The 26,310-nt window shown below is 43.3% G+C and overlaps 1 protein-coding gene across 2 annotated transcripts in view; it reads left to right on the top strand.

The window, feature by feature from the left end:
- The window catches only part of LOC117967868 (mitogen-activated protein kinase kinase kinase kinase 2-like), a 39,599-nt gene that overhangs the window by 10,210 nt on the left and 3,079 nt on the right, over nucleotides 1-26,310 (top strand). For both annotated transcript variants that reach the window (XM_059015926.1, XM_059015927.1), the window contains exons 4-30: nucleotides 574-638; nucleotides 1,491-1,546; nucleotides 1,912-1,959; nucleotides 2,330-2,372; nucleotides 2,943-3,015; nucleotides 3,183-3,314; nucleotides 3,622-3,684; nucleotides 4,065-4,146; nucleotides 4,490-4,600; nucleotides 5,385-5,463; nucleotides 9,034-9,092; nucleotides 10,099-10,145; nucleotides 12,163-12,201; nucleotides 12,342-12,375; nucleotides 12,459-12,588; nucleotides 13,355-13,467; nucleotides 14,216-14,257; nucleotides 14,707-14,791; nucleotides 15,713-15,792; nucleotides 16,136-16,196; nucleotides 16,922-17,045; nucleotides 18,523-18,581; nucleotides 20,301-20,404; nucleotides 21,505-21,670; nucleotides 24,230-24,298; nucleotides 24,770-24,856; nucleotides 26,201-26,271. In XM_059015926.1, coding sequence (XP_058871909.1) covers nucleotides 574-638; nucleotides 1,491-1,546; nucleotides 1,912-1,959; nucleotides 2,330-2,372; nucleotides 2,943-3,015; nucleotides 3,183-3,314; nucleotides 3,622-3,684; nucleotides 4,065-4,146; nucleotides 4,490-4,600; nucleotides 5,385-5,463; nucleotides 9,034-9,092; nucleotides 10,099-10,145; nucleotides 12,163-12,201; nucleotides 12,342-12,375; nucleotides 12,459-12,588; nucleotides 13,355-13,467; nucleotides 14,216-14,257; nucleotides 14,707-14,791; nucleotides 15,713-15,792; nucleotides 16,136-16,196; nucleotides 16,922-17,045; nucleotides 18,523-18,581; nucleotides 20,301-20,404; nucleotides 21,505-21,670; nucleotides 24,230-24,298; nucleotides 24,770-24,856; nucleotides 26,201-26,271 — 2,122 coding nt within the window. The remainder of the gene's footprint in view (nucleotides 1-573; nucleotides 639-1,490; nucleotides 1,547-1,911; nucleotides 1,960-2,329; nucleotides 2,373-2,942; nucleotides 3,016-3,182; nucleotides 3,315-3,621; nucleotides 3,685-4,064; nucleotides 4,147-4,489; nucleotides 4,601-5,384; nucleotides 5,464-9,033; nucleotides 9,093-10,098; nucleotides 10,146-12,162; nucleotides 12,202-12,341; nucleotides 12,376-12,458; nucleotides 12,589-13,354; nucleotides 13,468-14,215; nucleotides 14,258-14,706; nucleotides 14,792-15,712; nucleotides 15,793-16,135; nucleotides 16,197-16,921; nucleotides 17,046-18,522; nucleotides 18,582-20,300; nucleotides 20,405-21,504; nucleotides 21,671-24,229; nucleotides 24,299-24,769; nucleotides 24,857-26,200; nucleotides 26,272-26,310) is intronic.

Raw genomic sequence — 26,310 nt, 5'->3', positions numbered from 1 at the left:
AGAGTGAAATTGTCCCGACCCCTTCAGAGCTCTTTTTTTTCTTGTCAGTAACCAACCAGGTGCAATGGCCAAGGAAGTGAAGCAGTAACATACTTCCTGGAAGTCAAGGCAAGCAAACTGAGATCTTTCTGTAACCTGGTGTAGCTGTTTTGAAATTAAAATACACATTTTCTATTGCATGTGCATCTTTCAAAACTGCACATTATAGACCTATATAATGAACGGGACTGCATGACAGGTAAGATTTAGGAAATTAGTTTATTAGCTATCTCGTTGATATTGAAATACACAATCCAAAGGTCTATTGGGTGTTGTCACTTTATAATAGTTTACTGTAGTAAATTTGTAATAACTTTCCCCATGCTTTTCCCTTGGATATACAATGCATTTACCATAGTTTACCATGGTTTGTCTTGTCTTTTAATAGGTTGTTAGTGTACTGTACCTCTCTGTGCTATACAGTGCTTACCTGGGCACTGTGCTTTGTTAGATTTTGCTATGCCTTTCCTATGGTATAGTTCTGTGAGGGGTGTTAGGGAGTGTGTGTTTAAACCTGCCTGTTGCTTCTTGCAGGAACAGCAAGCTGTGGATCTGTATGGAGTTCTGTGGAGGTGGCTCTCTGCAGGACATTTATCACGGTGAGTCTGTGCTCCTGTCAGTGTCAGAGAGCCTGCAGCTATGTGAGCTGTGAGTCTGTGCTCCTGTCAGTGTCAGAGAGCCTGCTCTGTGAGCTGTGAGTCTGTGCTCCTGTCAGTGTCTCACAGAGCCTGCAGCTCTGTGAGCTGTGAGTCTGTGCTCCTGTCAGTGTCAGAGAGCCTGCAGCTCTGTGAGCTGTGAGTCTGTGCTCCTGTCAGTGTCAGACAGCCTGCTCTGTGAGCTGTGAGTCTGTGCTCCTGTCAGTGTCTCAGACAGCCTGCTCTGTGAGCTGTGAGTCTGTGCTCCTGTCAGTGTGTCAGACAGCCTGCTCTGTGAGCTGTGAGTCTGTGCTCCTGTCAGTGTCTCAGACAGCTTGCTCTGTGAGCTGTGAGTCTGTGCTCCTGCCAGTGTCTCAGAGAGCCTGCAGCTCTGTGAGCTGTGAGTCTGTGCTCCTGTTAGTGTCTCAGACAGCCTGTCCTGTGAGCTGTGAGTCTGTGCTCCTGTCAGTGTCTCAGACAGCCTGCTCTGTGAGCTGTGAGTCTGTGCTCCTGTCAGTGTCTCAGACAGCCTGCTCTGTGAGTCTGTGCTCCTGTCAGTGTCTCAGACAGCCTGCTCTGTGAGCTGTGAGTCTGTGCTCCTGTCAGTGTCTCAGACAGCCTGCTCTGTGAGCTATGAGTCTGTGCTCCTGTCAGTGTCTCAGGCAGCCTGCTCTGTGAGCTGTGAGTCTGTGCTTCTGTCAGTGTCAGAGAGCCTGCAGCTCTGTGAGCTGTGAGTCTGTGCTCCTGTCAGTGTCTCAGGCAGCCTGCTGCATTGTGAGCTGTGATAATGAGTAATGATGACAACTGTCTTCACAGTGACTGGACCTCTCAAAGAGAAGCAGATTGCCTACGTCTGCAGGGAAACGTTGCAGGTGTGTGGGATAGATCTGTCTGTCTATCTCTGTCTGCCTGCCCATCTGTCTGTCTGACCATCTGTATGCCTGTGGGTCTGTGTGTCAGAATGTCTGTCTGTCTGTCCGCTTATCCGCCTGTCTGTCTGCTTGTCTGTCTGCCTGCCTGTCTGCTTGTCTGTCTGTCTGTTTGTCTGACCATCTGTGTGCCTGCCTGTCTGTCTGCATATCGGTCTGTCTGCCCGCATTCCCTTTCTGTCTTTCCTTTAATTGTGTCAATAATTCTTTCTTTCTTTCTTTTTGTTTCTTTCATTCTTTCTTTCTTTCTTTCTTTTTGGTTCCTCTGTCTTGCCTCATCCTCACACCTGATTTGTGTTTCAATGCAGGGTTTACATCACCTCCACATCACGGGCAAAATGCACAGAGACATTAAGGTGAGTGCTGAGCAGCGTACTGCATTGTCAAATATGATCTAAACGAACGCATTCTACTTTTTGTTCACAGTCACTGTGTGGCTTGTTTTTACTTTCAGTCATCACATCCTGGTGACTTATTGAACGTTTAAAGCTCATCAGTTACACCAGTGTAATCATTAACCTAAAATACTCAAGTATGCAATTACAGACTGCTACTAATTATTGCCGAATGGTCATGTAGATCATGTAAGAGCTACTGTTAAAGCTGTGCTGTCGTGGCGGCTCATAAGAATTGACAGTGTTATGGCGGGTGTGCTGTGTGTCGGATTGAGGTCTCTGCAGTGCTGCAGTGTATTCTAATGCTTCTCTGTTTGTTTGTTCTGCACAGGGAGCAAATATTCTGCTGACAGATAGAGGAGATGTGAAGCTGGGTCAGTGAGTCTCTTTAAAATCCACATGGGAACCCTGACACACACACACACACACACACTAACACACACTCACACACACACACTCACACACACACACACACATGTTTTACAAAGTGTGGACGTCCCCACAACGTTGTTTTTTCAGGAGTTACTATCTTTGTGGGGACATTTTCTCAAATTTTGTCTGCACATTGATAGTAATACCTGCCCACACACACCCACACACTGACACACACACACACACACTGACACACACACACACACACACACACACACACTGAGACACACACACACACACACACACACAATGGAAGCTGAGTAAAAGTAAGTTTGGTAGAAAACACTTTTATACACAGAGAGCTCTAAATGCATGGAAAAGCGTGTATTATAATTAATGGATTAATCCAATGAGAGAAGAAACAGTTTGATTCTAATGTGAATGTAATTTGAATCTAATGCGAATGTAAATTGAATCTAATGCGAATGTAATTTGAATCTAATGCGAATGTAATTTGAATCTAATGCATATGTCATTTTAATCTAATGCAAATGTAATATTGTCTTTTCCAGCTGATTTTGGGGTGGCAGCAGAGATAAATGCTTCAGTGGCCAAGAGGAAGTCTTTCATAGGGACCCCGTACTGGTGAGGAGACAAACCACACTGCTCTCTCTTTCTTTCTTTCTTTCTTTCTTTCTTTCTTTCACTATATCTTCCTTCATCTTTGTGTCTGTGAGTGTTCTGTCTTCCTTCCTTGTAGAAGCACGTGTCTCTGAGTTGTACCCGGTGTCTGTCTGTCTGTCTGTCTGCAGGATGGCCCCGGAGGTAGCTGCAGTGGAGAAGAAGGGCGGATACAACCAGCTGTGTGATATCTGGGCGGTGGGCATCACTGCCATCGAGCTGGCAGAGCTGCAGCCACCCATGTTCGACCTGCACCCCATGAGGTGAGAGCTCTCTGCACTGCCAAGAAAGATCTGCACTATGGGGTCTGCAGGGTGAGTCACACAGCGCAGGTTCGCGTCCTGGCTGTGTGGAGTCGCTGGGGACATTGTGATACAGCAGACCCTGCTGGCCAGGCGTCCAGTGAGCTCAGAGCGGACATCTGCACTGGCCTTTATCCTCCAGAGGCTGGTAGCTCGCTGACATCCGCAGTGTGATGCGCTGTGCGTTTGTATTTCAGAGGCAGTGCTGCTCAGGTTGTGCATTGGTAAACTTTGAGCCTGCCTCACCTGTTTCACTTCTCTGTTCCAGAGCCTTGATGCTAATGTCCAAGAGCAATTTCCAGCCCCCCAAACTGAAAGACAAAGGAAAATGGTAAGAATCCACTGTTACTGAAGAGCTGGACTGTCTGTCTCCTTACGTTTCCTGTTGTGTGCCATCTGAGTTGCTTCTAGTGCAATTATTCAAATACTGTCAGGGCTAAGGTGAATTCATCAGCTGCTGTTCACTTCTAGTTAGCTGGAGAGCTGAGAGTGGAGTGTTTAGACTAGTGCTCATTATTATTAAGGTGCTGCTAATGACGGCGCTGGACAGCTGAGAGTGGAGTGTTTAGACTAGTGCTCATTATTAGTAAGGTGCTGGTAATGACAGCACTGGAGAGCTGAGAATGAGAATTTTTGTTGAACTACAAACTCTGCACAAGTTTCACATTATAAACCATTTGAAAGGGTTAAGCTTTGGTTGTATCTTGGCAGGTCGACAGAATTCCAGAATTTTATTAAACTGGCCCTTAACAAGAACCCAAGGAAACGACCCACAGCTGAGAAATTATTGCAGGTAGGGCATGTCTCTCAGTCAGTAAGGTCGATTTATCCATGTGGATCCCTTTTCATACCACAAGCATCCAGAGATCTAGCATCGAATAACTTTTTCATATTGGGTTCAGAGTGAATATTTTAATATTGTATTCATTCAAATAAATGTACAATTAAACTACTAAATTAAAAACAGTCGAATAGAGAATTTAATAAAACAGAATTTTAAAAAAGAGATACAAAATTTGGTTTCAATTGTAAAATTTGAAAAACTCTAGATAACAAGCCAGTTGTAAAAATAGAACAATTAAAAATGTTATAAAATGAAAATAAACCAGTATATTTGTCGGTGTATTTGTTTCCAGCACTCATTCATGACGCAGATGCTGAGTCGGACCCAAGTGATCGAGCTGCTGGACACAGTGAATAACCCTGACCTCAGCTCCGGACACTCCATGGACGATAGTGACCTGGAGGTGGGTGTCCAGACCATTCAGCTGCGTTTTTGTGTATCTCTGTGTGACTCTGTTTGTGTGTCTCAGTGTCTCTGTGTGTGTCTCTGTCTGTGTCTCAGTGTCTCTGTGAGTCTGTCCGTGTGTCTCTGCATGTGTCTCAGTGTCTCTGTGTGTGTCTGTGTGTGTGTCTCAGTGTCTCTGTGTGTGTCTCGGTCTGTGTCTCAGTGTCTCTGTGAGTCTGTCCATGTGTGTCTGTGTGTGTCTCAGTATCTCTGCGTGTGTCTCAGTATCTCTGCGTTTGTCTCTGCGTGTGTCTCTGTGTGTGTCTCTGTCTGTGTCTGTGTGTGTCTCAGTTTGTCTGTGTGTGTCTCAGTGTCTCTGCGTTTGTCTCTGCGTGTGACTCAGTGTGTGTCTCAGTGTGTCTGTGTGTGTCTCAGTGTCTCTGTGTTTGTCTCTACGTGTGACTCAGTGTGTGTCTCAGTGTGTCTGTGTGTGTCTCAGTGTCTCTGCGTTTGTCTCTGCGTGTGTCTCAGCATATCTCTGTGTGTCTCTGTTACCATTGCATCGCATTGTAACACATCAAGGCAGTGGAGACATCAGGGCATCGCAAACCCATTCAGAGATGGTTTATTCAAAATGAATGGTGCTGAGGAGCCCTATAGAATCCTGACAGGTATATAGTGGAGATGTACAAACGTCACACTTTACATTTTTCCATATATCTGGTAAACCGCTTATCCAGTTATCATGTATGCTCATGCACTGTTTTGTTTTAACCCAAAATTTCCCTGAACTTTCCCTACAGACCTGCGACGCCTTTCCTGATAAAATCCACTCCATTGGGAAGCACGGTAACGTGGAGCGGACGCGCTCCGAGGTCCAGTGTAAGTCCTGCTCCCCTCCCTGACTCTGAGGGCTGGCCAGGCTAAGCCTTGCTTAGTTCTAAGATGATCTCTGGTACTACGCTTGGCTGCAGAAATCTCTGTTTGCAAGCCATGCTTTCAGTTCGTGTTGCACTTCCATGGTTATTCTACCTGGAGCTTTCTAGATATCATGTTTTTTTTAATATCTTTTTATTATCTAGATATGATATTTAAAATGAAAACACGTCTTAAAATGCACTCCTCAAGTTCTTATGTTTTTATGTTCTTGTAGTTTGACTACTTTTCAGGACACTTGCAGTATTTCCTCTAGCTTTACTGTAAGTTTGTTTCTGTGCACTGTGTAAGTCTAGCTTGTATTGCAATGACTGGATTGTGTTGTTTTGCAATGACTGCTTGCTGCCAGACATTGCACAGTACACCCCATTCACTCACTTCAAACTGAAAGCTTCTGTAAGTTCCTTCACAAGTCATGTGGGCTCTGGCACTTGTTCAGCAAAACTGTCATCTTACTAATAATAGGCTGCAGACAATAGGCCCACAGTACCTCAGTCCCAGCAGCCCCCACACTCCACAGTCACTTTGTTTTATACAGCAACGGCCAAAGAGTGAACTAAGTTTGCTTCAGAAAGTTAACGAAAAACTGAAAAAAAAATGGAAACATTTCGAAATCTAACATGAAATACTGTACTGCTATTATTTATAGCTTCGGGTAGACTTTTACAATATCATTCTGTAATTTCGTTGATTACATGATGTTAAATAAAAGATCTATATTATATTATATAGTTTTTTTTTTGTTTTGTTTTTTTTAATTATGTCCTGATCCTAAAATTCTAGGTGATGCAAATCTTTTGGCCACAGCTGTAGTTCTTGTAATTCGTTTTTGTAATGATACAGTATTCAACTCTAATTACATAGTAAGGATACCTATGAAGAGGTCTAATCATGCGATGCACTCATCTCTGTTCTAATGAGAGCGCTTTTTAATAGACATTGAAGAAGCAAACACACTAATCCCATGGCTGAGAGGAATGAGCTTTAAGAGTGAAGAAACTGGGTTCATTTAGCCCAGAACAAATAAACACAAAGGGGACTTGATTGAAATCTTTAAAATCTTAACAGGAGTTAACAAACCCCCTACTTTAAGTGCAGCACAGGACTCCTCTCAATCGTAAATGTTCTTATGTTCTTCTGTGTCCTGTTGTCCTAATATTGAGTTCTTTTTTCTCTGTGTATCTCTTTATTATTATTATTTATTTCTTAGCAGACACCCTTATCCAGGGCGACTTACAACTGTTACAAGATATCACGTTTGTTTTTACATACAACTACATTATTTTTTACATATAATTACCCATTTATACAGCTGGGTTTCTACTGGAGCAATCAAGGTAAAGTACCTTGCTCAAGGGTACAGCAGCAGTGTCCCCCACCTGGGATTGAACCCACAACCCTCCAGTCAAGAGTCCAGAGCCCTAACCACTACTGCCCACACTGCAACCTGTCTCTGAGCTTGTCTGGAATGCTGCCTAGGACTGACCAGGCTGGCTCGCTCCATTCAAATCACGAGACAAAAGGGCCTTTCAGCTTGGCTGGTCCCCACTCTCTATATATGTACAGTGCCTTGCGAAAGTATTCAGCCCCCTTGAACTTTGCGACCTTTTGCCACATTTCAGGCTTCAAACATAAAGATATGAAACTGTAATTTTTTGTGAAGAATCAACAACAAGTGGGACACAATCATGAAGTGGAACGAAATTTATTGGATATTTCAAACTTTTTTAACAAATAAAAAACTGAAAAATTGGGCGTGCAAAATTATTCAGCCCCTTTACTTTCAGTGCAGCAAACTCTCTCCAGAAGTTCAGTGAGGATCTCTGAATGATCCAATGTTGACCTAAATGACTAGTGATGATAAATAGAATCCACCTGTGTGTAATCAAGTCTCCGTATAAATGCACCTGCACTGTGATAGTCTCAGAGGTCCGTTTAAAGCGCAGAGAGCATCATGAAGAACAAGGAACACACCAGGCAGGTCCGAGATACTGTTGTGGAGAAGTTTAAAGCCGGATTTGGATACAAAAAGATTTCCCAAGCTTTAAACATCCCAAGGAGCACTGTGCAAGCGATAATATTGAAATGGAAGGAGTATCAGACCACTGCAAATCTACCAAGACCTGGCCGTCCCTCTAAACTTTCAGCTCATACAAGGAGAAGACTGATCAGAGATGCAGCCAAGAGGCCCATGATCACTCTGGATGAACTGCAGAGATCTACAGCTGAGGTGGGAGACTCTGTCCATAGGACAACAATCAGTCGTATACTGCACAAATCTGGCCTTTATGGAAGAGTGGCAAGAAGAAAGCCATTTCTTAAAGATATCCATAAAAAGTGTCGTTTACAGTTTGCCACAAGCCACCTGGGAGACACACCAAACATGTGGAAGAAGGTGCTCTGGTCAGATGAAACCAAAATCGAACTTTTTGGCAACAATGCAAAACGTTATGTTTGGCGTAAAAGCAACACAGCTCATCACCCTGAACACACCATCCCCACTGTCAAACATGGTGGTGGCAGCATCATGGTTTGGGCCTGCTTTTCTTCAGCAGGGACAGGGAAGATGGTTAAAATTGATGGGAAGATGGATGGAGCCAAATACAGGACCATTCTGGAAGAAAACCTGATGGAGTCTGCAAAAGACCTGAGACTGGGACGGAGATTTGTCTTCCAACAAGACAATGATCCAAAACATAAAGCAAAATCTACAATGGAATGGTTCACAAATAAACATATCCAGGTGTTAGAATGGCCAAGTCAAAGTCCAGACCTGAATCCAATCGAGAATCTGTGGAAAGAACTGAAAACTGCTGTTCACAAATGCTCTCCATCCAACCTCACTGAGCTCGAGCTGTTTTGCAAGGAGGAATGGGCAAAAATTTCAGTCTCTCGATGTGCAAAACTGATAGAGACATACCCCAAGCGACTTACAGCTGTAATCGCAGCAAAAGGTGGCGCTACAAAGTATTAACTTAAGGGGGCTGAATAATTTTGCACGCCCAATTTTTCAGTTTTTTATTTGTTAAAAAAGTTTGAAATATCCAATAAATTTCGTTCCACTTCATGATTGTGTCCCACTTGTTGTTGATTCTTCACAAAAAATTACAGTTTCATATCTTTATGTTTGAAGCCTGAAATGTGGCAAAAGGTCGCAAAGTTCAAGGGGGCCGAATACTTTCGCAAGGCACTGTAGTTGAAAGGTCACAGTTTCACATGGTTTGAATGTCTGGTCAGTGCCTGGCACTTAGGATTCTCCAGGCAAGCCCAAAGAAGCTCAGAGCTCAGTATCAGAAAGAAAAAAATAAAAATCTGAACCCAGAACCACTCCGAATGATTGCAAATGACAGCTCTGATAGCATATAACCAATGGCAGTGCACAGCAGCGAATGGAAATTTAAAGACTGTGTCAGCTATTACTACTGCTGCTACTGTTAGGCATCGCTGTGCAAACCCAGGCTACTGCAGGGGGGTTCACTAATAATAGCTGATATGGGTTCTTCTTCTTTCTTTTAGTTAATCAGGTGAAGTTTTGTCCTCCAATGCGAAAGGAAACAGACCCTTACCCTGAACTGGTAATGTTATACAATACCCTCTGCTTTCTGTAGGGTGTGGACGAGTGGAGATACTATATAGCAGACCCTGATATTGATGTGATACAGCCCTCTGAAATGTCTTTATAATATATAGCACTATACCCTGATATTGATGCGATCCAGCCCTCTGAAATGTCTATAATATATAGCACTAGACCCTGATATTGATGCGATCCAGCCCTCTGAAATGTCTTTATAATATATAGCACTAGACCCTGATATTGATGCGATCCAGCCCTCTGAAATGTCTTTATAATATATAGCACTAGACCCTGATATTGATGCGATCCAGCCCTCTGAAATTCTTTATAATATATAGCACTAGACCCTGATATTGATGCGATCCAGCCCTCTGAAATGTCTTTATAATATATAGCACTAGACCCTGATATTGATGCGATCCAGCCCTCTGAAATTCTTTATAATATATAGCACTAGACCCTGATATTGATGCGATCCAGCCCTCTGAAATGTCTTTATAATATATAGCACTAGACCCTGATATTGATGCGATCCAGCCCTCTGAAATGTCTTTATAATATATAGCACTATACCCTGATATTGATGCGATCCAGCCCTCTGAAATGTCTTTATAATATATAGCACTATACCCTGATATTGATGCGATCCAGCCCTCTGAAATGTCTTTATAATATACAGCACTAGACCCTAATATTGATGCGATCCAGCCCTCTGAAATGTCTTTATAATATATAGCACTAGACCCTGATATTGATGCGATACAGACATCTGAAATTTCTGGATTTTAGTAAAACAAATTATTTATGTGCTTCAAAAACACACATTTTATTACATGAATAGCATCCTTAACTGTTATTAGGGCTGAATTTAGAAATGCAAAAAGAAATTAAACGACATACACTTTCACTAGAAGTCTTTACCAATGTCTTTAAAAGACATTTGTCTAACTAGATTCACAGTGATTGATGTCTGTATTTTAATAATGTGTCCATTTATTTTGCAGGAGCAGTACGATGACTGGAGTATCGACGGTGGTGAGAAAAACAGCCCGTAAGAAATTGAAAGAATATATTTTTTGGGGTATTTTTGGACTTTTCTGCTCGACCAGTCCCACCTACTCTTGTCTGTATACGTGGAGGTCACACTGTCACACGCTTTGAATAGAATGAGGAAGGATGTTCAGTCCAGGCAATTAGGATTCTCCAGACAAGCAAAGCCAGGTGGAGGCAGATTTAGATACAGATTTAGATAAAACAAAACAGACAAAAACAGTTTAACACAGACACTTTTCAGCCTTACCCTTTGGTTCTTGTGTTATTTGAACTCAGAAGTGGCCAAATATTGTCAGTGCGCTACTGCTGCTCCAGGGAACATGACTGTTTAATGAAGCAGAGCTGGCGGAGCTCATTATCAGTAATTAAAGGGTACTGTGCAGCCGGTCACATGATCTGATTGCAGTTGATCTGACCTACAGCACAGGAAGTAATTCGTTTCCAAGAAGCCACTGCAATAATATTGTGTTGTATTATTATTATTATTCTTTTTTAAAGAGTGATGCTGTGATGATGTTTCTCGTGTTAATACGAGGTAGGAACGTGATTTTAAAGCCTTGGTGAACACTCCTTTAAAGGGGGGGCAGTGACAGTCTTACTAGTGATAAGAACCAAGATCATGCAACAGTCTCTTGACACAAGGGTTGTACCGACAGACTGGAGAATTGCAAACGTAATACCGATCCACAAAAAGGGAGACAAAATTATATGTCTTTTATTATATGTAAACTTATGGAAACTATAATAAGATCCAAATTGGAAAATTACCTATATGATAACTGTCCTTGGAGACAGTCAGCATGGTTTTAGGAAAGGGAGATCATGTCTAACTAACCTGCTTGATTCTTTTTGAGGATGCAACATCGACAATGGATAACTGCAAAGCATATGACATGGTTTATTTAGCTTTCCAGAAAGCTTTTGACAAAGTCCCGCACAAAAGATTAATGCTCAAACTGAATGTAGCAGGGATTCAAGGAAGTGCATGCACACAGAAAGTACTGTTTAGAGGAGAAAACTCAAAATGGAGCGAGGTAACCAGTGGTGTACCACAGGGATCAGTATTAGGTCCTCTGCTATTCCTAATCTACATTAATGACTTGGATTCTGGTATAGTAAGCAAACTTATAAAATTCAGAACTTGGCAGACACATGGCAAATGACATTTAATAGAGAAAAGTGTAAGGTACAGCACGCAGGCAATAAAAATGTGCATTATAAATATCATATGGGAGACACTGAAATTGAAGAAGGAATCTATGAAAAAGACCTAGGAGTTTATGTTGAAATGTCTTCATCTAGGCCAGGCGTGTGAAACTCAGTTCCTGGAGGGCCGCAGTGTCTTCTGGCTTTCATTCCACCCGAGCTCTCAGTTTCTTAATTGGTCTAATTTTTTGACTAAGTGGACACGTTTAACACTTCTCTTCAGGCCTCAAAATGTTTCATAGGTAGTGTATCTTGAATCAAGTGTATTTTTAAAACCATCAACTTTAAAAGACCTTGAAAAGAATTAAATATGTCAAATTCAACAAATAATTAGATCAATTATGTTAAGTTGGAATGAAAACCAGATGACCCTGCGGCCCCTGAGAACTGGAGTTTGACACCCATGATCTAGACAATGTGAGGAAGGTATAAAAAAGGCCAACAAAATGCTTGGATATATAGTGAAAAGTGTTGAATTTAAATCAAGGGAAGTAATGTTAAAACTTTACAATGCATTAGTAAGACCTCACCTAGAATATTGTGTTCAGTTCTGGCCACCTCGCTGCAAAAAGGATATTGCTGCTCTAGAAAGAGTGCAAAGAAGAGCAACCAGAATTATCCCGTGTTTAAAAGGCATGGCGTATGCAGACAGGCTTAAAGAATTGAATCTATCCAGTCTTGAACAAAGATTGTCCAAGTGGCCTCCTCTCGTTTGTAAACTTTCTTATGTTCTTAAGTTTGAAGCCTTGGTTAGCCGTCCTTCACTTAGATCAGCATCTTCTTAAAGTGACTTTGCTTTTTTCTGCTAGGAGTCTTTTGGAATGTGTGGAAGAGGCCTTGATGGAAAGGTAAGACACCTTTCTTTCTTTCTTTCTTTCTTTCTTTCTTTCTTTCTTTCCCCGTGTTCTTGGCACATCGGAATTGAAGGGAAGCTGAAAAGTTTAAGATGATAATTGTAACATCAGATTGCTCCTTTTGTTTTTTCCAGGAGTGTAACGATCAAGAAGGCCCCTTCAACAGAGGTAAGCCAACAGCTGATCTCGAATCAATTCCAGTGGGAAGAGGTTCTGGACAATAAGAATCTGCTCTTCTGTCCGACTCACAGGCAGGGTCCAGCACCTTCAAGCGGTCAGCGGCGGCCACTCCCTCACCAGTGTCCACCCAGCCGTCCCTCCTGGACATTGCCAGCAGTGACCAGATGAGCAGAGCCAATGCTAACTGCCAGGATGTAAAAGGTAAGCTTCTTAATATTATAACATCTAGCACTCATATCTATTACACTTCCTGCTTCATCCACAGGTCATCAGATGTGGTCCACCTGTGAGATGGTAAATAAAATCTCTTGCTTAAATTTAAAGAGGAGGAGATCGTTGCCGTGTTTTGTTCTACACTAGCTGTTAATATACAGCTCTGGCTCAAAGGGTTGCATCACCCTGTAGAATGAATCATTTTGCTTCATAAAGTCGAATGAAACCTGCTGAGTAATGTTACGCTAACATATTGAATTGCATATCGCTTTGTAGTTTTCCATATACTTAACGAAAAACTGATAAAAATTGAAAAATGTGACATTTCGAAATCTAACATGAAATACGGTACTACTATTATGGCTTCCGGTAGACTTTTGCGATATCATTTTGTAGTTTCTTATTACATGATGTTAAATAAATTATGTTCATATAGCTTATTTTTTTTAATTCTAGGTGATACAAAACTTATGCTATAGCTGTATGTCATGGGTCATCAACTTTTTCATCATACTGGTAGCTTTTGAATGGATGTTAATAAATCATAAATACTGAGTGTCATGGCTGATTATTCAGAACTAATGATGCTACAGTATAGCCAGTTAATAAGCATGCTTTGGATTGCCGGCAGAAATAAACAGGGTCATTCAGAAATGGAAAACAGGTGTCAAAAAGTTCTCTCTCTCTCTCTCTGTCTCTCTCTCTCTCTCTGTCTCTTCCTCTCGGTGTCCCCTCTCTGTCTGTCTGTCCTCAGAACTCAATATGAACTCCATGCTGGACAGTGCAGGACAGCAGGGCAGCGAACAGGCTACAGACGCCCCCCTCTCTCCTGAATGGGCCACACTAAGGAGGAAAACAGACAACTCGGTAAGGACCCCAGTACTTACACAGACAGCATGGCAGCATGCCCCTTTCCTCACAATGGAACAGGACCAATATTCCAAAATTGGAACAGACACTGCTTTAAAATGTACTAGCCAAAATGACCATGTTTGTATTTGTTCGTATAACAGAATTTAGAAATGACTGGAACAAGGAAATATGTAAAGGGAGCTTGAATGAAGTCTAAAATAACTACCTCCCGTTCTACTGTACAGAAGAGTGCTTTTCTCCTTTCTTTAATGGGTGATGGGATACCTGGTTTATTTTACACTGCTTGGTCACTTTAGGACCTGTCTGTCTACCAGATTGGGTTTGGCATCGCCCATGTTCTCCTGGCATACCCTGGATCCCTTGATTAGAAGGCTGAACAAATAGTTTACTTAAGCATAGTGCACTCATCCACCATGCCAAGAAACTTCTTCCACGGGCACCACAATCAAACCCGTATCTCAAACCAATTGAGCATGTCTGAGATGAGCTTGAACGGACGTCATCACGATCCTCTGCCTACATCTCTGCACCGTTTGACATTGATATGACTGAATGGATCCCTCGAGGCACCTTGTGGAGTCGACGCCATGTCAAGGTTGTGATCAGGGCAAACGGAGGCCCAACCCGATATTAGGGACAGGTCCTAATAAAGTGTCCAGGCGGTGTAGCTGTAAGAGATAGCAAGATAAAGAGGTTCTGTTTTAAATGCTGTTCACTGAGGGGCTTGTGGTTTTTCTTTCAGGGTGCTGAGTGTCACGGTCTACCACCTACTCCCAAAGTCCACGTAAGTGAGGAAACTTCAGCCACGACTGCCTCTCACAGTGTGTGCATTGCACTGTAGAGCCTTTAAAGAAAAATATTATATCTACGTTTTCATTAAATTGAGGGTGCTGAGTTAGGATCACTCTTTAGTAAAACGAAACTCAAACTGCTGATGTTAGAGAACGAACTGGAATTGAAATTTCTACTGCAGGTAAAAGGAAGCTCCCCATTTGCTTGCGTTGCCTTTCAGGAAGTCTATTCTCCTTTACTTCCTCTGTCATTTCACCACAGCAGTGTGTTTGCGGTCAAAGCACGTTACTGGCTGAAGGCGTGTCAGTCATTACAGGAAGCAGCTGATTGGTTATGGACAGGAAAGGGTGGGGACAATCTCACACTCCGGGTGAAATGACCCAGGAAAGTGCAGGACTATCTGAAAGCTATGTTTCTTAAGCTAGTGTATTGTTTTTGTAGATGGGCGCCTGTTTCTCCAAAGTGTTCAACGGCTGTCCTCTCAAAGTGAACTGCGCTGTCACGTGGATTCGACCAGACACAAGAGGTACAGAGTCACACGCTGGCAAATGAACGAGAGCCATCGCAGCCCGCTGGCACAGTCAGGAAGCACCTGCCTTTGATCCAGCCTCTTCTATTAATAAGGGGAATTACAGCATATCTTTGCTAATTGGTTAGACACACAGGCCACTAGCATAAGCTACTGCCCTGATCACTGCAGGAATCAGGATCCTTCCATTATACACGGCTATACATCACTACAACTCCCAGCCTCTTCTTTAAGGCTCACATTTTGTAAAGTTCAATCAGTCTTGAACAAAGAAGACTACATGGCGATCTGATTCAAACATTCAAAATCCTAAAAGGTATAGACAGTGTCGTCCCAGGGGACTTTTTTGACCTGAAAAAAGAAACAAGGACCAGGGGTCACAAATGGAGATTAGATAAAGGGGCATTCAGAACAGAAAATAGGAGGCACTTTTTTACACAGAGAATTGTGAGGGTCTGGAACCAACTCCCCAGTAATGTTGTTGAAGCTGACACCCTGGGATCCTTCAAGAAGCTGCTTGATGAGATTCTGGGATCAATAAGCTACTAACAACGAAACGAGCAAGATGGGCCGAATGGCCTCCTCTCGTTTGTAAACGTTCTTATGTTCTTATGTTCTTAATCAAAACCAGCATCACTTGCATGCCACTCATTGTGAACAGCAAATGATCCAAGGGGAACTTAAGCCAAGCGAACACAAAGCCACTTTGTGCCTTGGACCTTTCAGGAGACCAGGTTTCAGGCCACTGCACGGCACACCAGCGGTGACTTGCTGGTTTGATACAGCGACCTCAGACTGGGTCTCCTGGAACCAGGTTTGAAGCCGCTGTTCCTGAAAAAGTGGCTTTGTGTTCCCTCAGCTTTATGGACACGTGTGTATAGTACAGTGCATATTGAATGTGTGACCCTTTCTCTATAGATCAGTACCTGATCCTGGGTGCAGAGGAGGGAATGTACACTCTGAACCTCAATGAGCTTCATGAAGACACCATGGAGAAGGTGGGAGACCTTCATGGATACTCTATACTGCCTGGTTTGAAAACCGTTCGATTTGACTTGATACAACTCTTTGATTATGCAACTGGAGATGGTTTGTTTTTCCCATTTGTGGTTACCTTTTACTGGAGGCAGTTCAAATCTGCGAATAACGGAATTCCTCGGAAATTCAATTTGCAGGCTCCCACGGAATTCACAGATTCACCATATTCTGCAGCTACATCGTCATCATAATTATCATAAACAGCTAAAAAGTGACCTGCAATATATAACGAAGTTGTTTGGTTCTAGTTGTGTTAAATGAAAAGAGGGCTAATACTCTCTCTCCTCTCCCTCTCTCTCCCAGCTCGTCCCTCAGAAATGTACCTGGCTGTATGTAATGAATAATGTCTTGATTTCTGTATCCGGTAAGTAAAGACTGGATGTATAGAGGGAAAAATATTTGACACACTTTAAATCTAGAGAGCCGCTTGTCCGATAGCACAAGTTAATAAGAGTAGTAGAATCTGTGGGTGCACAAAGGCTCGCTGTCTCAGAGGACATGAGCAGAATAAATTAATACATTAATCAATCAGTGTTCTAGCTTGACTGAGGTCTCTGATTGGTCAGCAGCAGTGCTCTAGCTCGACTGCGGTCTCTGATTGGTCAGTAGCAGTGCTCTGGCTCGACTGCGATCTCTGATTGGTCAGGAGCAGTGCACTAGCTCGACTGCGGTCTCTGACTGGTCAGTAGCAGTGCTCTGGCTTGACTGCGATCTCTGATTGGTCAGGAGCAGTGCTCTAGCTCGACTGCGATCTCTGATTGGTCAGGAGCAGTGCTCTAGCTCGACTGCGATCTCTGATTGGTCAGGAGCAGTGCTCTAGCTTGACTGCGGTCTCTGATTGGCCAGGAGCAGTGCTCTAGCTTGACTGCGATCTCTGATTGGTCAGGAGCAGTGCGCTAGCTTGACTGCGGTCTCTGATTGGTCAGGAGCAGTGCGCTAGCTTGACTGCGGTCTCTGATTGGTCAGGAGCAGTGCTCTGGCTCGACTGCGATCTCTGATTGGTCAGGAGCAGTGCTCTAGCTTGACTGCGGTCTCTGATTGGTCAGTAGCAGTGCTCTAGCTTGACTGCGGTCTCTTATTGTGTCACAGGGAAGTCCTCCCAACTCTATTCTCACAACCTGACAGCTCTATTTGATCAGAAGAGACATCTACTGAAGAGGCAAAGCCAGCTGTCCCTCAGCACCAACCGGCTGACTGAACGAATCATCCCCAGGTACAGCCTCTTCTCGATCAGCCGCTCTCTGTCTGAGCGCCGGTGTGCAGCACACCCAAGAAACACGTTTATGGCATGTTGTGGCAGGATAGCGCTGTGGGCCCAAGATGGTATTAGCAGGAAGGAAACTCAGAGTGAAGAAGCTGCAGTTCAAACGCTAAAGTGCACATGTATTAAACAAACACAGGAACAAATAAACGGGCACCAGGGCCAAAACAGAGATTTTAACAGTAAACCTTTACGATAAGCATTTGCTGTCTCTCAGTTTCAAAACTATGGTTCACAACATAACACAGTACGACCATGCAGTAATTGTAGGGCACTATTGCCACGTGTGAAATCTTTAACAATAAAGCTGAAACGAAAATGCTTTTATTTGCTTTGAAATCATTTCAAACTGGTTAATAGACTAGCAAGCACTGGCAAAATCAGCTCAGTTTTAAACGGTGCAAAAAGTTTTATGTTTTGTTTCTGGACTTTGCGATACCTGCACGATGCCTGCATTAATAGTCGTATCTACAATGTATCGACTAGAACAATCAACCATTTTCTTACAGACTTTCCACAAGTCTGACACAGACAATTTTGGCTGTTACTTAATTAAACCCTTGTAAAAAGAAAATAAAAAATAACACCGGCAAATGTTCAACATAAAGAACAGTCCTTCTACAGTAGCAGCAGTTTACACTGCCTCTGGGTTTCTGATCGCAAATTGTGGGCAGCAGTGTGGAGTAGTGGTTAGGGCTCTGGACTCTTGACCGGAGGGTCGTGGGTTCAATCCCCAGTGGAGGACACTGCTGCTGTACCCTTGAGCAAGGTACTTTACCTAGATTGCTCCAGTAAAAACCCAACTGTATAAATGGGTAATTGTATGTAAAATAATGTGATATCTGTATAATGTGATATCTTGTAACAATTGTAAGTTTCCCTGGATAAGGGCGTCTGCTAAGAAATAAATAATAATAATAATAACACACAAATGTTTAACGTAAAGAACAGTCCTTCTACAGTATCAGCAGTTTACACTGCCTCTGGGTTTCTGATCGCATCATCAATTCCACATTTTTTAAATCCATTGATGGAAATGTCCGGTCTACTTTTAATGTTTTCAAGCAAATTGGCTTCATCACTGCCATTCTCATATCCACTTTGATATCTGACACATTATTTCTCTTGGCGGTCCTTTACCCTGTTCTGTATGCCAATCTGCCAGAGGGCGGGATCGCTACGAGTACTGTATGCAAGCCTCTGATTGGTGGAAGTATTATTGGCGATCCAATCAAAATAGCCAATAAAGCCCAAATAAAGTATCCGCCCGTTATGCGGTCTAGCCTAGGGTAAGACGTGCGATGTAATTAAAAAAATAAAAAAACAAACCCTGAACCTTCTAACCCCCCCCCCCCCCCCAGGATACATGTGTTGTAAGGTTGACTTGCTGGATTTCGATTCTGTGACAGTTTGTGCGTTTGGTTTGCAGGAAGTACGCTGTCTCAACCAAAATCTCCGATACCAAGGGATGCCTGCGTTGCAGTGTGGGTAAGACGGCTCTGTGTTTAAATGGTCTTTTATTGCATTTCATAAATATACACCGGCAGGTCTTTTTATTATCAATTCAGTTAGGATGAGAGGGAGTGAGGGAGAACGAGAGAGAGAGAGGGAGGGGAGGGAGAGCGAGAGAGAGAGAGGGAGAGCGAGGGAGGGGAGGGGAGGGAGAGTGAGAGGGAGGGGAGGGGGAGCGAGACAGAGAGGGAGGGGAGGGAGGGAGAGGAGGGGAGGGAGAGCGAGAGAGAGAGGGAGGGGAGGGAGAGCGAGAGAGAGAGAGGGAGGGGAGGGAGAGTGAGACAGAGACAGAGAGAGAGGGAGGGGAGGGAGAGCAAGAGAGAGAGGGAGGGGAGGGAGAGCGAGAGAGAGAGAGGGAGGGGAGGGAGAGTGAGACAGAGACAGAGAGAGAGGGAGGGGAGGGAGAGCAAGAGAGAGAGGGAGGGGAGGGAGAGCGAGACAGAGAGAGAGGGAGGGGAAGGAGGGGAGAGAGAGCGAGAGAGGGAGGGGAGGGAGAGCAAGAGAGAGGGATGGGAGGGAGAGAGAGAGAGAAAGGGAGAGAGAGCAAGAGAGAGAGAGGGAGGGAGGGAGAGCGAGGGAGAGAGGGAGGGGAGGGAGAGAGGGAGGGGAGGGAGAAGCCTTAACCCCCCCTGCTGGCCATTCTGCCCCAGGCCTCTTCAAGCAGAGACTGGTGCTTTATCTTGAGATGTGCCTGTCCCTTTTCCATTTACCCTGTTCTGGTTCTATAAGGAAGATAGCTTCCTAACACAGTATAGCCCTGTTCTAACGCAGTGTCTGTGTGGTTTTTAATTGATTTCGAATATTTAACTTGGAAAAGTACCTTTGAGAGAAACCATCACATTTACAAGGGAGTCCAGGGGAGGAGGCAGAACTCATCCATACAGTTCATTACATACATGACTTCTCCAGCAATGCAGTAACTATTCACAGCACAGTAATACAACCCTGCAACAATGACAAGCGTGTTTTAATGAGAGATTTCAAGCTGTGGGCTTTTTAAATCGGAAACTCATTCTAAGCTAAGACCGCCCTGTGTCTGCCACTCTACAGCTACGGCCAAAGGTTTAACATCACCTAGAATTTTAGAATTGAGACATAATTAAAAAGAAAAAATAAACTAAACTATATAAAAATAATTTAGATATTTTATTTAACATCATGTAATCAAAGATCAAAATCATTTTTCAATTGTTCGGTTTTTCGTGAAGTATATGGAAAACTACAAAGCGGTGTGTAATTCAATATGTTAACATAACATTATTCAGCAGGTTTCATTCGACTTTATGAAGCAAAATGAGTTCATTCTATTGGGTGATGCAAAGCTTTTGGCCATAGCTGTAGTTTCTGAACACATCAAGGGCTGTGATGCTGGGAGTGGAGAGCGGAGCTGAGAGAAGTGGAGCTCTCCTGTGCAGACCTGGGGTCAATTCTAATTCTAATTACAATTACAGGATAATTGTTTGCTGAAATTAAATTTTTTTCAAACAAATGGGGTCACTAAAAGTGGTTGAAAATACGAGGACAATGTTCGCTCAGTGTGTGTAGATGAACTGTAATTGAATAATTCATAATTACAATTACAAACTCTGCAGGTGTGCCCAGGTTGAGCTACAGTTGCATTGGAATGGCAATGTATTACAAAGACACAGTTCCAGTTGTGATTGATCCCAGGTGGTGTTCTTGCCTGTGTTTCAGTGCGGAACCCCTACACAGACAGCACGTTCCTGTGTGGAGCCCTGCCCTCCAGCCTCGCCCTGCTGCTGTGGTACGAGCCCCTGCAGAAGTTCATGCTGCTCAAGGTATCACTGTGTCACTGGATTGCATTAGGATTATGTGGAATAGTGTCTAAAACACTGGGGACACACTACATGACTTACATGCTGCGCTCCAGATAAACAGCGTACTGGATGTGGTCAATAAAGCAAATCCGAATCATTCTGGTTTTTATAGTAAGAGTTTGCACAGTAGTTCAAAGTAACATTACAGTTCAGATTTTTTTTTATTTTAATATTTTGTGGTCCTGTGGTTAAAGAAAAGGGCTTGTAACCAGAAGGTCCCTGGTTCAAATCCCACCTCAGCCACTGACTCATTGTGTGACCCTGAGCAAGTCACTTAACCTCCTTGTGCTCCGTCTTTCGGGTGAGACGTAGTTGTAAGTGACTCTGCAGCTGATGCATAGTTCACACACCCTAGTCTCTGTAAGTCGCCTTGGATAAAGGCGTCTGCTAAATAAACAAATAATAATAATCTAGGTAAAGTACCTTGCTCAAGGGTACAGCAGCAGTGTCCCCCACCTGGGATTGAACCCACGACCCTCCGGTCAAGAGTCCAGAGCCCTAACCACTACTCCACACTGCAAAGTTCATGTAAGGCTGCAGTTCATGCACACCCCACAAGTTAGCATTAAAGTATGTACAGTATTTATTGAAAGTGACTTCAAGGTGATGTTGCATTTTACTTGCAAAATAAGAACGAGGTCGCAAAGTGATTTCTAAAAGCTGGTCACTGAGTATAGGGCTTTCAAAAGGTTGAGATGAAATGAGTCTTGTTGAAGCATTCAAAATATAAATCAAGTGACGTGGTTACATTAATCAGACTTTAAAAATCATTTTGCGACCTCGTTCTTATTTTGCCCCTTTTGAAAATCATGCTGGTAGTGTCTAAATTGGAGAGTGAATTACTCTGTGACCTAACACTTTATCAGGAGCGCTGCCTACTTACATTACATGTTTAGGGCTAATGATGTGTTAGCAAGGGACACAGTGGCTTGCTCGTGCTAATAAGAGGCATGACAATGGATTTCAAAGCCTTGGTTAGCACGCTTGTAAAGGGGGCAGTGATGATGGTTCTAATGAGATGTGTATTTTGAAGCCGCTGTCTCCCCTGTCTGTCTGCTCAGCACTTCGTGGTCCCTCTCCCAGACCCCCTGCCTGTCTTTGAGCTGCTGGTGCAGGGGAGTGACGAGCTGCCACAGGTGTGTGTGGGCGTGCGAGAGCCCGTGCGAGCCAATCAGGAGCTGGAGTTCGACATCATCCATCTCAATGACACGGCCAGCCCCAAAACAGGTACTGAGTGCACTGACAGATAGATAGCACTGATACCCTATAAAAGCTGGTTCATAATTTAGACTCGGAGTCGAGGGTCTACGACCCTGTGTGACAGGTCAGAATTACGTCATCCACACTCTCGCGACGTGCATCTTTTTTTGGAAAGTCGTACAGCATTTTCTCATGCATCTGCTGCATGGTCGTCCATCATGGAGCAAGACTTCGAGGAGCTTTTAATAGAAGAAGTTGATGAGCATCCACATTTATACAACCGCTCACTTAAAGAATATGGCCAAATAATAGAAACAGCGTTGGTGTGTATTATTTAGAAAAAAAATAGAACAGGACTGGAGAGAATGTAAAACCTGAGGGAGAAAACCCGCGTGATAGATTTGTGAACCCTGAAGTAAAGAGTCGGAAGCCCGTGGCCACACTTTGCTGGGAGTGGCCAGTCGCTCTGTGCAGTGTGACTGCAAGTCTTTCTGCAGGTGTCACTGGCATTGCATGTGTATTTTTGCATTGAAGCAATGGTCCCAATCTCTTTAACAGATCGTCAAACCTTTCACCTGTCATTCTAAAAATGTCTTACCTGCGTCTCTCTAATTAATGCATAAAATTTCGAGTTCTCTTGGTTGAGGGGATGGATGTACCAATAACGTCACTTTTTATTTTTTTTAAACCTCTTGTATAAGAGCTACAAACTCAGCACATCTCCTAAAATATCAATTGTTTCAATTACGCAAATGCAGTCTGTATTTAAAGTATGAGTGACAGCACAGCCTTTAGAGCTGTCTGCACCTGACATATCGCAAGTATGAACCAGCGCTTACTGCCGTAGCTCTCCCCCAATAACTAAAAAAACAGCTGCTTAAAATACTAAATGAAATGTGAAAAAGCAATTTCAGATTTAACTACATCTTTCAAGTGATTTTAGCTTGCAAAACAGTTCCATACATTTTCCACGGCCAGGCGCATCCATTCATTATATAGCATGTGTATTTTCATTTTAACACATGATATCTGGTACTACACTAGGTTAAAGAAATCTCTGTTTGCAAGCCATGTTTTCAGACTGTCTTGCACTTCCTGGAGAGTGAAATTGTACCCCACCCACTTAGTGGCTTCTTTTCTGTCAATAACCAATCAGCTCTTCCCTTAATGAATGACATGCTTTCAGCCAGTAACATGCTTTGACCTAGAAGAGGTAAAATAACGGAGGAAGTGAAGCAGTAACAGACTTCCTGGAAGGCAAGACAAGCAAACTGAGCTCTTTCTTTAACCTAGTGTAGAACCAGATGGCATGTTTTAAAATGAAAAGACACGTTGGCTATAACATGCAGTTCTTTCAGAACTGCACATTTGAGACCCACAGCTGTGGCCAAAAGAATTGAGACATAATTAAAAAAAAAAAAAAAACTATATGAACATAATTTAGATATTTTATTTAACATCATGTAATCAAATAAACTAGAAAACTAGCAGGCTTTATTCGACTTTATGAAGCAAAATTAGTTAATTCTACAGGGTAATGCAAAACTTTTGTCTGTAGCTGATATAGTGAATGAAAGTGCATGACAGGTGAGATTTATGAAATTATTTTGTAGCGGGAATCACTTCAAGAAGCAGTGGAGTAGGCACGATGCAGAGTTCTGATTCAGCCTGTCTGTCTGACTCTCAGAAAGTGTGATGCAGAGTTCTGACTCAGCCTCTCTGTGTTTGACTCTCAGACAGTGTGATGCAGAGTTCTGACTCAGCCTCTCTGTGTTTGACTCTCAGACAGTGTGATGCAGAGTTCTGACTCAGCCTCTCTGTTTGACTCTGACATTGTGATGCAGAGTTCTGACTCAGCCTCTCTGTGTTTGACTCTGAGACAGTGTGATGCAGAGTTCTGATTCAGCCTCTCTGTGTTTGACTCTCAGACAGTGTGATGCAGAGTTCTGACTCAGCCTCTCTGTGTTTGACTCTCAGACAGTGTGATGCAGAGTTCTGATTCAGCCTCTCTGTGTTTGACTCTCAGACAGTGTGATGCAGAGTTCTGACTCAGCCTCTCTGTGTTTGACTCTGAGACAGTGTGATGCAGAGTTCTGACTCAGCCTCTCTGTGTTTGACTCTCAGACAGTGTGATGCAGAGTTCTGACTCAGCCTCTCTGTGTTTGACTCTCAGACAGTGTGATGCAGAGTTCTGACTCAGCCTCTCTGTGTTTGACTCTCAGACAGTGTGATGCAGAGTTGTGACTCCGCCTCTCTGTGTTTGACTCTCAGACAGTGTGATGCAGAGTTCTGACTCCGCCTCTCTGTGTTTGACTCTCAGACAGTGTGATGCAGAGTTCTGACTCCGCCTCTCTGTTTGACTCTCAGACAGTGTGATGCAGAGTTCTGATTCAGACTCTCTGTTTGACTCTCAGACAGTGTGATGCAGAGTTCTGACTCTCAGACAGTGTGATGCAGAGTTGTGACTCTGCCTCTCTGTTTGACTCTCAGACAGTGTGATGCAGAGTGCTGACTCAGCCTCTCTGTTTGACTCTCAGACAGTATGATGCAGAGTTCTGATTCAGCCTCTCTGTGTTTGACTCTCAGACAGTTTGCCCTTGAATGCTGTCCAGGTGACCCAGCTGGACCGGGACACTGTGCTCATCGCTCTGCAGAGTAAGTATTTATACAGTTTGCATTAGAAATCATGTGTGAGCTTGTATTAGAGATCATGTAAATTCTGTGCATTGAAAATACATAGAGATCTTGGTGTTCGGTTTTTATTTTTGATCATGTGATGTCTCTTTAAAGTTATTGTAACTTGAATGAGACTCTGATTCTGTTTCATGGATAATGTAAAAAAAAAGGCAGCTACTTGTTTTGAATTCAAACTGAACGCAAAAAGCGAGTGAAGTTAAATTGATTTCCCCCTGGTTTTAAAATCTTAATGTCTAAGAAGTTACTACGTGGTGTTTAGGGTGTCTGTTAATACAGAAATCAATTCGCTTTGCAGTCCTCTCCCCCAGACTGCAGAAGATCACACCTGTTATATAATAAGAGCCTCCCTACACATGACATGTTAGCTCAGAGTAGAGGTGCATGTCTTTGTGATAGAATGTGACCGACATCTTTCTGTCTCTCCTTCAGAAACTGTGAAGGTCGTTAACTTGCAAGGAGAGCCGTCCAGATCACTGGCGCCAGAGCTGTCCTTTGACTTTGCCATCGAAACACTGGGTGAGGCGAACAGCTGATACATTATTATTATTATTATTATTATTATTATTATTATTATTATTATTATTATTATTATTATTATTATTATTATTAATAATAATTCATTTGGCAGACGTCTGTATCTAAGGCGACTTACAGATGTTACAGAGCACTACAGGGTTACAATGCAAGCTTAATATTTAAATACAGTAAATACTACTAGAATACAATATGAACTAGGATGCAACAAGTTATTATTAAAGCAAGTTACATCTACAGTGACATATTGGTAGTGCAGTAGTGCAAGGATAGTGCATCAGCTGAGGATCCAGTAACATTGTGCTCAGGTCAGGCAAGTCCAGTGCAGAGCAGGAGGGGCGGATCAGGAGATCTACAAGCGCAGTCTAAACGGGGTCCTGAGGAAGCAACAGAAGGCAGTGAGAGGTGGAGAAGTTCTCCTTATTCATTTATTTTTTAAAGGGCTTCTGGCAAATGAAATAATTCATAAATCCTCCTAGTGCTGCACTTCTGTTTCGTTTTGAAAGAGGCACATGTTATAGCTTGGGCCTGATTGCTCGCTTCAGTAATTTTTAACAAGGTGCTTCTGATAATCAGGACTGGATGCAGGGCGGGTACAATCCCTTACCCGCTGTGTCTGTGTCAGAGCTGGGGGTGCAGGGCGGGTACAATCCCTTACCCGCTGTGTCTGTGTCAGAGCTGGGGGTGCAGGGCGGGTACAATCCCTTACCCGCTGTGTCTGTGTTAGAGCTGGGGGTGCAGGGTGGGTACAGTCCCTTACCCGCTGTGTCTGTGTCAGAGCTGGGGGTGCAGGGCAGGTACAATCCCTTACCCACTGTGTCTGTGTCAGAGAGGGTCACAACTGAGCAGCTCATATACTGGAGATGATGTTAATTATAATGCTGGTGTCGAGGGGACTGTGTGACTCACCACACGCTCCTTGGAAAGCTATCATTTCAGGTAGCCCTGAATCAAATTTCAGTGCTGAAGTCATTTCCCAGCAAGGGACTGAGCAGCTTTCTCTGAGTCAGCCTGCAAAGGGTTTTTGTGCCAAAGCGTATTTATTATCCCCTCTGGGGATGAAATCGTACAGATGTCACACTTTACAGTTTTCCAGACACCTCGAGACGGCTTATCCAGTTGTCATGAAACTTGGTATTAACATTTTTTGAGAATAGCAGATTCTGGGGAAGAGGTGTCTGTCTGTCAGTCAGGACATCCGTCCATCTGGATGTCACACTGTGTGTTGGTTCATTCCCTGTTGTTCTAACGATGATGTCATCATGTTCAGTTTGCAACGATGATGTCATCGTGTTCAGTTTGTAACATTGATGTCATTGCACTCAGTTTGTCTGCAGGACAGCGTGCTGGCGTTCTGGAGGCACGGCCTCAAGGGGAGGAGCCTGCATACTAATGAGGTAAGACCCGCCTATTCCAGGTCTCAAAGACGGGACAGC

This window comes from Acipenser ruthenus, chromosome 51 (assembly GCF_902713425.1).
Source record: "Acipenser ruthenus chromosome 51, fAciRut3.2 maternal haplotype, whole genome shotgun sequence".
NCBI classification, from domain to species: domain Eukaryota; kingdom Metazoa; phylum Chordata; class Actinopteri; order Acipenseriformes; family Acipenseridae; genus Acipenser; species Acipenser ruthenus.
The sequence above is the reverse complement of the archived record's forward strand: the minus strand, read 5'-3'. Positions and strand labels throughout refer to the sequence as shown.